Raw genomic sequence first — 13,025 nt, 5'->3', positions numbered from 1 at the left:
TAGTGAGATGCTTTTACTTGATTAAAGCAGTCATGCGTTGCAAATTTAAAATGTATGTCAGGACCTTACTCAGGCAGAGCGCTTCCAGCATCCTTTTCACAAATGGATTGGCGGTCACTTTTTATACGCAATTTTTCACCTACATTTCGACCGCTGAAAATAACGAGCATTTTATTTACGTCGTCCTCTACGTCTGTGAAGAAAGATTTGTATTGATGTGCCGACTATATCCTGGGATTGAAGGATAATTTTATTGTTGAAAGAATACTGATTGTACACGATATTCCAAATATGTCTTAGGAGCCCAAGACAATATGACCGTATTCAGCCACTATTCTTTGTTGGAAATAAGGCACCGTAGATTTTCCTTCTCAGAGAGTAGATAGAAAGCAACGCTCTAGACAAGTTTGGAAAGTTTAATGCAGAAAGTTTGAGGATAGGAAGAAGCCACTTTATACCAAAAGAATAAAATCTTCCTCTTACCTTTACAATGTGAATGAGTCCAGCAAAGCAGAGAAAATGTTGGGTAAGAAAGTATTTATCTTCCTTCTTGGAAGACTTTAAAAATATAATGTTTATCTGGAAATTAGTTTATGCAAAGATACACGAGCCGAATCGAGCTTCGGTACGCTACGCAGCGGTATATAGAAAGCTTATTTCTATTCATCGGACTATTATCTATGTGTAATAAAAGTTTATTAATCATATTCCATAATAAATCTATCGATAAACCTCGATTAATTATATTTTGCTTCCAAACGAACTCTTCCCATCAAACAAATGGGATCGAGAAAATATTTACATTGCGAACTTTATACTCATTTTATTATAAAACAATGTTGGATATGAAAACTGGTATGTGTTAATTATGTAGGAGGATGGATACAGTGTGGCACGCGACGAGTGTGTTAGCTCACGGATTAAGGTCCATGTTTACATTACTCAAACTCGTTGTGGCAAACTGACTGCTATAGTACGTTTGTAGTTGTGTAGGTAACTGCGTGGTATTTAGGTAAGAAGTATATAAAATACAGACTGAAAATTATCTTAGGTCACAAATTAAACGTGACATCTAACGTTTACGTAACACTTAACGTAAGTTGATAGTTAATGCGTAAAAGTGATTACAGTAGAGACATGTAAAGTTTTCCTAGCAAATGATTAGCTACAAATAATTAGCTTAATTTAAACGTATTATAAATGTTTATAATGTCTACACGCGTCAGGCGGGCGCCCTTTGCATATCAAATCAGTTTATTTTACGTGTCCTAATGAAGTTGTTACATACTCGCTCGTTTACTCAACGCGTTAATACATTAATTACCAACTTACTTATTACATTTCACGCAAAATTTTGAATTGCAAATTGATGTTAAAGCCGAAACTTCATAAAAATATTATTGTTTAGAACGAGTGTATTGATAATAAAACGGCGGGTAGTTTTTGAAGTAGGCAAAAGGCTGTTACGCTTTTCAATACAAGGATAAAAGAAAATCTAAGCAAAGAAATACAGGTGTGATAAACGTCACTTTATTTCTCTCGGGAAATAACCGGGTTGTTCGTAATTCGGAAGGGATCTGAGATCGAGAAGGCGAATTAGTTTAATCTTTAATAGCTAACTGTACACGTATTACATGTGCGTGCGTACCAGTCTTAGGGTTCCGCAAAAGTATGACGATTTTTTCGGAAAAGTATTTTTCTTCTTTTAGCGTTCTGTATGCCTCTGTAAAGTAAGGATAAAGTACGTTTAATCTCCATTACTAGAAGAGCATATATATTTCAGAATTGTAAGCACACAATAAACTATTAAACCACATGAAATATTTAAAAAAATTACTATTTGCCGTATTGGGAGTATGCTAAAGCGCATGATACAGTACGGCATCGCGGCAGTACAATAGAGTAGAATGGCGGTGGAGTGGAGGCGCGCGCGTGTCGTTCAGTAGCAGCGTGTGGACAGAGCGCGCCGCCCGCCCGACCTAGATCGAGTCCGCTCGATGCCGCCCGAGCGATACGCGCGCCCGCCCAGAATAGACGCAGCACGTGCGTCCGCCGCGACACACGTCCCGCGCCCGGTCCGGCCGCGACCCGCCGCGACCCGCACGGACCGCCACCGCACCTACCTACCCACAGTACTCAGTACTCACTATACCACACCGCTCTCTCTAACTCGCGCACTCCGTACACCCTCTATACAATCGTGTTGTGAACTACGCTATGACACTCCTAGACAAACTTTTAGTCGCAACTATTAATAACCTTGTTAAAGTGAAAGTATTTAGTGAGTGAATGTTTACTGTGCTTCAGAATCGTAGTGGCCTTGCTCCTTATCTCTCACCCGGGAAGCTTTCTGTTAATTCGTTCTTTATCTGTCATAGTTATCGTAGCGTGTTAGCCTAGAGTGATATATTTTTGTGATGTATCGTGAAAAGCCTTACTTATTACAAAACACAGTAACGATGTGCCTTATCCTGTAATATTCGCGTTATTTACGACGGTTACATGTGAGATGCAATAATATTTGGTGTTAGCGCGTGAGTCACCGCCGCAGATATGCACGCTCTTAAGTTTGTACTCATCTGTGCATTACTGTTCGTGCCAGAACCCGTCCCAGCCTGGAAAGTTGACACGTAAGAATCATTTGTTCTAATATACTAAATGCTGCCAAGTTTGCTCTAAACTTTATAGCTACCGGTAATTGTACACTAAAAATAATACTTTCAAACTATGCTGTCAACATATGGGAACCGAATGCGTCATGAACTTTTCACAAATAGTTGTAGCTTTCAGCATTACATTCTATACTCATAATTCTTATATTCTTGATATCACAGTTTACCACACACGGCACACACTTATTATATCGCGAAGTGGCAGCAGTGAATGAGACAAAACATAAACAACAAAGTTTACAAGTGTGGTACGCTGAGAGTACGCTACAAAGCAACTTTATTGAAACGTGGAGCGCGTGTTGCGATGCGCGACGTGACATGAGTGTCATTTACCGAGCACATTTTCACCCACTTCAAATCGTGCATATCAAACTTTTTTGTTATAATGTTATCTGTCAGACTCTTATCTTGTAGCAGCGAGTTAGCTTATTTATCGATTTGGAATAATCCGATATCAAAGACAAATCATAGAAACGATAACTACCCCACAATTCCATAAAATCTGTTATTTCAAGATGAAATGCGGTCGTAAACGTAACGTAATTGATGATCTTTCTCAAATAGGCTTTTATTTATGATTCACGGGTCTGAGGATTAACGTCGCCTCAGGAATATAATAGCCCCCGAAAATATTCGTTGGAACATAAATTGAGGCCGCAAATTTCGTTTCCGAGCGGTTATAATAACGCGGCTCGTAACAAAAGGGTCCCGGGAAAGGTGCTTTATTGTAATGATACGATAACGGTACCTTTTTCAGAATATTTTTTATATTTCAGAGTGAAAGTATGGGCCAGAAGGCTAGGCGACGAAATATGGAAGTTGAGCGAAGCTCTCACCAAGTCCGATCAAATCAGAATTGTGAGTATACCACATACCCAATTAGCAGCATCATAGAAAAAAAACAAAATTTCCCTTTTAACATAATGAACATTAATGTACCATGTGACTTTGCTAATGTAAGCAGAGTATAGTGACATGACACAGCCTAAGATCTTATAAGTAAAATCTCTCCGTCAGGAGATAATTCGGATAAGCTTAATTTACAAAACGTATCAAAGATAATAAATAAATAATAAATAAATTGAACCCATTACTGTCCCACTGCTGGGCAAGGGTCTCCTCCCGTAATGAGGGAGGGGTTAGGCCTTGAGTCCACCACGCTGGCCAAGTGCGGGTTGGGGACTTTGCATGCCCTCAATAAATGTATTAAACAAATTTTAGGCATGCAAGGTTTCCTCACGATGTCTTCCTTCACCGTTGGAGCATGTGATCATTATTTCTAATACACACATAACTTCGAAAAGTCATTGGTGTGTTGCCTCGGGTTCGAACCTGCGACCACTTGAGTGGGAGGTGTCAACTTATACCACTCGGCTATCACTGCTCATTTTAATTATCATTTCAAAGATAATAAATTCACTTAAAATATTCTCATAGCCAACAGAAGACGTGTATTTCGAGCAAAACTTTATAATTAGTTTCTTGTTCTTGTTAAAAAGTTTTCTTTAAACAAGGAATGATCCCCAATGACCATGAAAAATTGATAGGCTCAAAGAAGATGATGTCTGACCAATATGTCCATACAATTTTCTTTTCGCAGAAATACAAACAAATGAATGCTAGTGTAAAGAAGAAATTAGGAGATCAAATATTGGAATCTTCGCTGCGTTCCGTGAGCAAAATGCTTACTCGAAAAATCAATGCTGTCAAGGTAAACCATAGTCGTTACTTCTTACTGTTGTATTCTTGGCTTATATACACCTGCACGTTATATTGTGAAGGATATATGCACTTGTTTCAATGTCATTTTGGTACTATAAGATTCCCACATACGTGAATGTACCTATTTTTATTTTTTATTCTAAAGTGGGCCCTGTAATTTCATATTTTCCTTAGTTTTACAATCAGTTCAACTTTATAATAATGGGATTTCCGATTTTATTTAAATATTCTAAAAAGCTATATTGTTTCTCCATTTTGGTATGAAGCCATCGTACCAGAAAAAGTTAGCCGGCGTTGAAAAGAGTTGAAATCTTTTGACTGAATTGTTCTGCAATCCAGAAACTTTCCCAAAGTTTCTCGAGAAAGGATTACATAGGGAAAGTTAAGAGATTATTCAAAACCGGGTACTTTGTTCCTCCGTCCGAGAGGTTTTGATTTATGTCTACATAAACCTTTTAGGACGCTTAGGAGGGATCACGGGTTCAGCGCGGTAAAGAGGGTTTCATCGATAGTTTAAGCCTGTACGTGCATAATTGGGTTTCAATTTATAGTTCTAAGGGTATTTAACAGAATATTTTAATATGAATTCTAGTTAATGTTGTATAATATGTTATTACAGTGTATTCACGCGACGGCAGAGAAGTTGGCAAGGGAGTTTAATTACGCATACAATAAATCCGATCCTTTCGAATATTGTTCAGCCAAATATTCTAAATTCCAATATGAGAATGAATGGGACGAACCTCCCCGTGATGAAGACATCGAGCTCCCTAAATATGTTTTAAATAATACTCATTATATGAATGTTTCTCTTGAAAAAGATTCGCACTTTTACAATATAAGTGTTAATACGGATACGAGTTGTGTCCATGTGCCAACGAATATATATGATGAAGGTAATTCAAAAGAAAAACTCCTCATACTTATATACTCCTTATTTAATATATTCAAAGATTAAACTGCCTATGAATTAGTTTGATAATGAATATATCCGTGTTACAGAAAACAAGACACTGAGCGCCATATTATGGTCAAAGGGTTTAAATGACATTTTTACGAAGAACTATAAATCAGATCCTTCTCTCTCATGGCAATACTTCGGCAGCTCGCAAGGCATACTGCGATTTTTCCCCGGCATGCCGTGGAATTACCAAGAGGTCGACACGTACGACTGTCGCGTCAAGTCATGGTACATCGAAGCGGCGACGTGCTCCAAAGACATGATCATCTTGTTCGACGTCTCTGGGTCAATGACCGGCTTCAAAAACTACGTTGCAAGGAGAACATTGCGGTCTATTTTGGACACATTGTCCAATAACGACTACGTCAACGTGTATACTTTCAAAAACGTCACAGAACTAGTGGTGGATTGTTTCACGGATCTTGTACAAGCGACCCCCGAGAATGTCAATACTTTGATGGATACACTGACGCCGACGGATAATGGTAAAAAACATAAAAAGCCTCTCGAGGGTTATGCCAACTTAACAACTGCTTATATTCAAGCTTTTACAACACTGCGCGAGGTGAGTGGTTCGTTTATTATATCAGTCGAGTGAGACGAAACTTTATTTGTAATTTCTCAGAATTTGGTTTGTTGATTCTCTTCAGAGAAGGAAGGGTTGTGACGTCAGCAGTACTCAGGGTTGCAACCAGCTGGTGATGGTGATCACTGACTATGTACCAGGGAATTTGACTGAGGTCTTCGAGACGCATAACAGAGAGGTGGTCAACAATCAGACCTATATTCCAGTCAGAGTGTTCACCTATCTCATCGGCAAAGAAGTAACGAATGTACGAGAGATACAGTGGATGGCGTGTTTGAACAGAGGTGAATAAACCATTCAATTTTAAAATATCGTCAAAATATTTAATCGCTAATTAACATGGAGCTATTAAATTTGGCCAGGTTACTTCGTGCACATTCATTCGGTGGAAGAAGTACAGCAGCAGGTACTGGAGTACATCAACGTAATCGCTCGTCCCATGATCTTGGAGAATGAAGAACCTCCGCCGACATGGACGCACGCTAACATCGATGACACGGTAAGATTCACAAAAGAAAATTTAGCATAGCCTGATAATATAAATTTCATTTCTGAATACTGCATTTATATAGTAGGCATGCACGTATTTCGACCTACATTTGTGACCCACATACAACAAAATATATCTGTTTCCTACTTAGGCCGGTGCTGAATGTTAATGTACATTTCCAATGTTTATTACAAAGTAGGTTTTGCACAAACAGTAGAGTTAAATTCAAAAACTTTTCTCATTTTCAGCGTACGGCGAAATGGCAAGTGAGTGGTGACATCAACAAGCCCGATGAAGATAAGTTGGTGACGTCAGTGGCTATCCCGGCATTTGATTACAAGTACAACATAGAGAACAACGAGGCACAATTGCTTGGTGTGGCCGGTACTGACGTGCCTATCGACAGCATAGCCAAGCTTGCACAGCCGCATCAGGTATTATACTTACACGTAGCCTACACATACACATGTTCATCAAAATCTAAGTTTTATCTGAAAATATTCGACCAAACCAAAGTGTACTACAGGAATTTTATTATTATTATCGTTATTTTTGTTCGTTAGTCGATGCTTCATTTTATGGAAGATATTTTTTTACAAATGCACTCTCAAATCATGAGCCTTTCATTTTTTTTAAGATGTTTCATATCTGTTATAATGTGATTTTCTTTATTCCAGCTTGGTGTCAACGGGTACTCGTTTATTGTGAGCAACAACGGATATCTGTTGCTGCATCCCCTCTTGATCACTACCGTGAGTTACGTATTTTAACTTTTATTAATACACTTGTCTTTACCAATAATTACGTTTATACATAACATCACGACTTTTTCCCATAGGAGTAGGAAGAGACCAAAGAACGGTACTTGGTACGATCATTACCAACTTCCCTTGCTTCATTCACATACATACATACATCTTGTATACAAATATTGTTACGCGTAAGAATACACCCAACAAGTGCGAGAGATATTACCGGTGTAGGGCAACGATCTTATTCCATGGTATAGTTTTATTTAAACCAATAGTTGGTGGACCGGCACTGTGAGGTATCAGCCATAAATAGCTACAAAAATATCGGTGGCCTCAGTGAAATGCATTTGGAATAGAGTTACACCTACACTGCCCAGTAGCTATAAACATTGGATGCTATCATAATGGTTGCGAATTCAGTGTTTGTTATTTTTTACTTTCTTGAAAATATTTCGTGTTCCACCATTAATTCCAACATTTTAAAGATTCTGAACGAATTTCTAAATAAAAACGGCGATAAGAACTTCACAACAGAGTGAATAATAGTTTTTAATCGAGCGTTTACTTTTTTCTTTTCAGATTAATGGCAAACTGCAAACAAACTACAACAGCGTGGACTTCGTAGAGGTGGAACAAGTGGACGATGGCAAGGGATCCCGAGAGCTTGGCGAAAAAATCACTACGTTGAGGGGAAAGTTAGTCCACGGCGAAGACGGCTCGATGGAGCAGGTCGAAGTCCTTTACCATTATGATAACATGAGGTGCGTTACTATTTTTATTTATCGTTGTGAAAGAGGTGTAAAATGTGAAGCAATTTTTTTGCGTTTATGTTTAACGATATTTCATAAAAATTAGTAGAAACAGTTCGCACTTTGACTGCCTCGGAGGCGCGGGCGGTAGTGTATCCGACTGCTAACCACGAGTGCTCTATTTCGATTCTTATGTCAGGTCAATATTAGTCCGGAGTTTGGTACCGTGCCCGGCAATAAGCTCGCCCCTTATTACATTGGACTAACATTAGTAATGCCTCCACCTTCAGGTATAACGGGTGTGACATTATGTACGTATGTTTATGTCCACTTGCAATTAAATTTTTCATTACTTTTAGGAGAATATCTCGAGTGAAGCACGACTACTTCTTTAAGCCGCTGAGTGGGACGCCTTTCTCCATGGGAATTTCTTTACCGAAGGGTTATGGAGACACTGAACTTTTGCTAAAAGACAACCCCCTGGAAGCGAAGCAAGGGAAGGATCTGACTGGGGTCAATGTGACAGATTATTTCAAGTTTAGCTACAGAGTACATCCTGATTGGTAAGAAATTGTGTTTGGAAATGTGCTATTGTATTATTGTTATATTACACAAGTATTTGTTTGTGCTGTGCCCGTTTTGTGAGAAAGCAAGGCACACAATTGTCTAACAACATTGGTGAATGAGTTAGCCAGAAGGATACACTATATTTAACAATAAAAGCTTCGAATGATAAATATAGGAAATAATGCAGAAATCTGCAGAATGCAGAGTTAACCTATAAAAATAAAAAGAAATATGCTTCTTTTGTTTTTAAGAATAATATGTATTCTCTATTTACAGGGTGTATTGTAAATACCATTACTTGGAAGGCCACGAAACACCAAATTCGGAAGTAGAAGCGTGGAACTTTTTTGTTGGTTTATCGAAAGGTGAAATTAATATTACCATACAACAGTATCCCGAGACAGGCGCCGAAGAGACCAACTTTGATGTCGAAAGTAAGTTTAAACCACTAGAATTTTGTATAACAACACTTATGACCCAGTTTAACCACCTCTGAATAAATATCGACTAGCTTATTTAATGGAATAATAATAGATTTTTTTATTCATATGTCGTCATTTTATCTGTCCAATATTTATTGTTATCTATAAGTCGTGAAACTGGCATGGTATTTTATGACTAGACCCCGTATTTTAAAAGTAAGTCTATGACAGTAATTTTCATGTTATGTTTTTAAACAACTGCAAAAAATAATTGGACTTGCTTTATTCTCTTTGAACCAACATGCATAAATTCCCTTTTCCAGAACACTGCGGCACTACTCCACTGGATGAAAACGCCTACTATTGCAACGAAGACTTAGTTAAACAATTGGTATTTGATGCCAAACTGTCTGCTCCTTACTTCCAAAACTGGACAGCCACTGATGCTGAGTGGGAGATGGCTAGATTGTACAACGTCAGTGTGCGGTTCATAGCGACATCTAGTGGCTTGACGCGGTGGCATTATATCTTTGATACTGGGAAGAACGAAGAGGTTGATGAGCAGGGTAACCGGAGGAAAGAATATCCGGGAGAGTAAGATGTTAATTATTATTTTTATTTCTTTTAAATCCGCGAATTGGATGTTTTAATACCAGTAGCGTAGTGTACAACTAACGAGTATCAACAACCAGCTAGCTATCGAAAAATTTTACATGAAAATCTGATCAGTCGACGGCGTCGCAGGAACTATTTTGGCAGCACATTTTAAATGTCAAACTTTCGATTCTCGACAGTACCGACTGTAGAGAATCGCGTTACTATTGGTAGAATCTTTACCAAAGGTTGCCTCTTTACAAAGCGCGATTATATTGCAGCATGCATAAAAAGAGTACAATACAAAGTTAAAGATTGAAATACGATTAGTGTATCAAGTTTGCTGCGCCCGTTTTGTTTATTTTTTCATGGTTATTATTGTCTTTCAGTGTATTTGGAGACTTGTACCACAATACTATCGAGGAAACTTGGTACCAAGCAGCAGTTCTACAGCACATGATCAATAAAGAGTCTCTAGTTGTCGCCACACCGCTGCCTATCCTGGATGACATTATACAGAAAAAACCCTCTGTTATCAACGAAGATGGTGACATAACGTTAACTGCCAGCTACGCTATTTTCTACAAGGACGGCAATTCATCAACGCCCGCCTCCGTTGTCGGATTCCAGTTTTCCTATTTAAGATTCTACGATAGATTTATTAATATTACTAATACTTCGGATGGGTCAGATGTAAGTACGATTCGATCAATAGCTACATGCAACACTCTAATTTAAAATATTTACTTTATTACTATTTTAAAAGACAACTCCCGCACTAAAAATTGCTCTTTTGCACAAAGTACAACCAGACCCGAAACAACGATGTATTTGCGGATCGCACAAATATTTGTTTCGTGTGGGAATTGAACCCACGACCTGTCATCGCTCTGATAGTGGCATGGCAACCTTAACCAGGCCTTAGAGGCCATTATATCATGTACATAACCTACTAAGGCGTAGATTTAGTGCTGATTGTAAAACGATAATAAGTATCAATTTCTTGCAGGATCTGACCTGTCATTCAAACAAGTACGATTGCTACGTCATTGATAGTTCTGGTTACATCGTACTATCGAGGAACAAGGAGGAAGTGGGCCAGTTCTTCGGACGACAGCAGAAATACGTGTTGCAATCGTTCCTGGACACCGGCATCTTCGACCACGTGGAAGTGTTCAACTACCAGGCGCTTTGTCCAGTCTCCGTGCTCCCTGAAAAGAGCCATTCGTGGTCATTGAGATCTGTAAGATTTGTTCATTAATAACTTCTTTTATTTTATCTCCTCAATTGAAACTGGCTACTATATGAGCGTATTTTTCTCGTCTATCAAATATTGGCTCTGTCATAAAAGTTATACTATATCTTAAGTACGTTTTGTCCTTACTCATTTGTCTCAGTGGAACATTCGTTAGCTTTTTTTAAGGCGTTCTTTCAACCTCTGTCCTATGTCCTAACCTATTTTTTATTTCTGGCATGACGGTTAAATTTATGTTCTGCTTTTGTACCTATACATAATAACATTATTATTGTAATCAATATGAAAATTTGCAGCCTTTCAGCTTAGCGTTCAACTTCGTAACATGGTTCTTGACGGAAGTATTGTTCCTGTTGACGAACGTACACAGTTGGAAAGACTACGCCTACGCCGCCGTAGTCAGCGACGACTTGGGTGAGCCACAATAATCATCTACTTATAAATAGGATTAATAACAAACAAACGGCTTCTACAGTAGTGTCTAAGTGAAACATTAGACGTGTGAAACTTAACGTTTCCAGAATCAAAGTAGTATATAAGGTGTTAGTGGATTATGGACATCTGGATTTGAATCTGGGTAAAATCATCCCTGGTTACGTTAAAAAAACGTTAAAATCATCCAAGGTTGATTTTAAAATACGATGATTACAAATATTATCACCTCTCTAGGAGGGCTCAAATATATTTAGGATAAAAGCAATGACATGAAGCAACGTTTACAACAAAGTTTCAATTATTTTGGGCAGTTCATTGTTTCATTGTGAGAACGTTCAGTGTATTAGGGAATTTTCTAAATTACGTAATATTGTTTGACTAGTAGCAAAAGTAACAATTTGGCTTTCGCTGTTTTACTTATAGGTAATCGATGTACTTATTTAGTTTACAAACGTTCACTAATTGCGCTTGTAGTTAGCAGCAAGGAAATGGGAACGGTGAAGATGTAACGGAGGGCCTGAAACTAATAAGGCTTGTACTAAAATTATCTTAAACCAACAGAATTAAGAACGACATGCTTTCCTAAGCTTGCAGCGACAATCTCTACGTATGTATTAAAACGCACTTCTATCTTATTGATCTAGCGACGCAGCTGCATGTTGATTGGCAGCCTGTAATGTATTGTATAAGCACATCTAATACTTCTGCTTTATGTAACCGCATGGTTGTCTCCTCGCTCGCAGACTATGCCGATATATTAACAGAAGCGTCCACAGAGGCGCCTTCGACCACCCCGTCGCCCTTCACGCAGAATGACACCATCGCCGCCAAAGAAAACGCCGACGACGAACTGTTCTCCTGCGATCATAGCGTTCAGCTCTATATATTGAACCAAACGTATTTTTTGGAGGCGGCGGGAGCTCTGCCGACCGTATCCAAAGATGAAGCGGGACCGTGTTACCCTGCGTACTGGGCTTCCTACATCCCCAAGACAAATATGCTCCTGGTGGTGATCGAGAAGGATGATAACACGTACGACAACTGCACGGCGCCGCGTGACACCAAGCCGATACCGACCGTTAACTCGACGGACAGTCGAGACCCCTGCCACAAGCTAGATCTTGGCGGACTAACCCGAAGACGACTTGAGGGCTGCTACACTTACCATGATGGGGTAAAGTATTTTAACATGCAATATTAATAAGTATATTAGATAGTATATATACCTTTGAAAGCATTCGAGAAATCTGTGACCTAAATCCATAATACTTAGATACTATTCAGTTTATCAAGCCTAGTTTAATAAAATAAACTATTCTTTGAAATCTGATTACGACAAAGAGGTTGATATGTTTAAGCCGTAATGTTGACATGATGATGGATGGACCTATAAGATTTTTCTTTATCAGCTTAGACAATTTTATCCTTGAAATGTTTACAAAACTGCACTGTTAGATTAGGAACAAAATTATGTATTAGGTGGCTGTCATCTTTAGCCTATGTGATCCTATTATTTATCTTTATATTGTTTGAGAAACTGTACAACTGAAATAGGTTTCATATATTTATTTTTTGGTTGATTAAGATTGTTGCAATGTTGTACAGGAGCGGAATATAACTGCGTGTGGCCTCGGCAACATCGTCCGCTGTGACCTCCTCGTGTTTGTGCTCGCCTGGTGCCTACTGCTCTTCAGCAAGTTGAGCTCTTCATGAGAGACATCTATATTTGTACCTTTGTTACTATGTCAATAAAACTTGTTGCACCCTTTTAGCTATGTGTTTTATTCAAATATCACATTACTAAGACATTAACTCATTTA

General features: G+C 38.5%; 1 protein-coding gene across 2 annotated transcripts; it reads left to right on the top strand.

Moving 5' to 3' along the window:
• Positions 1-1,957: 1,957 nt before the first annotated feature.
• Ca-Ma2d (Ca[2+] channel Muscle-specific alpha2/delta subunit) lies at positions 1,958-12,976 on the top strand. 2 transcript variants are annotated; one of them, XM_076119128.1, is made up of 18 exons: positions 1,958-2,630; positions 3,449-3,530; positions 4,273-4,383; positions 5,014-5,290; positions 5,397-5,920; positions 6,006-6,225; positions 6,304-6,440; positions 6,680-6,865; positions 7,109-7,183; positions 7,763-7,944; positions 8,292-8,495; positions 8,776-8,933; positions 9,245-9,515; positions 9,905-10,208; positions 10,525-10,758; positions 11,067-11,184; positions 11,982-12,379; positions 12,811-12,976. In XM_076119128.1, exons 1-18 carry the CDS (start codon positions 2,554-2,556, stop codon positions 12,916-12,918), a joined length of 3,666 nt encoding a protein of 1,221 aa, XP_075975243.1. In that variant the 5' UTR covers positions 1,958-2,553; the 3' UTR covers positions 12,919-12,976. The 2 variants fall into 2 exon arrangements, with proteins under 2 accessions (XP_075975243.1, XP_075975236.1); XM_076119121.1 differs by having other exon boundaries at positions 1,959-2,630; positions 11,949-12,379.
• Positions 12,977-13,025: the final 49 nt, after the last annotated feature.

The sequence above is a fragment of the Anticarsia gemmatalis genome, chromosome 1 (genome assembly GCF_050436995.1).
Source record: "Anticarsia gemmatalis isolate Benzon Research Colony breed Stoneville strain chromosome 1, ilAntGemm2 primary, whole genome shotgun sequence".
NCBI classification, from domain to species: Eukaryota; Metazoa; Arthropoda; class Insecta; order Lepidoptera; family Erebidae; genus Anticarsia; species Anticarsia gemmatalis.
The sequence above is the reverse complement of the archived record's forward strand: the minus strand, read 5'-3'. Positions and strand labels throughout refer to the sequence as shown.

Coding starts and splice junctions, on each gene's coding strand:
- Ca-Ma2d (XM_076119121.1), top strand. CDS start 2,554: ATGCACGCTCTTAAGTTTGTACTCATCTGTGCATTACTGTTCGTGCCA. Junction 6,226..6,303: donor GATGGCGTGTTTGAACAGAG/GTGAATAAACCA, acceptor AAATTTGGCCAG/GTTACTTCGTGCACATTCAT. Junction 10,759..11,066: donor ATTCGTGGTCATTGAGATCT/GTAAGATTTGTT, acceptor GAAAATTTGCAG/CCTTTCAGCTTAGCGTTCAA.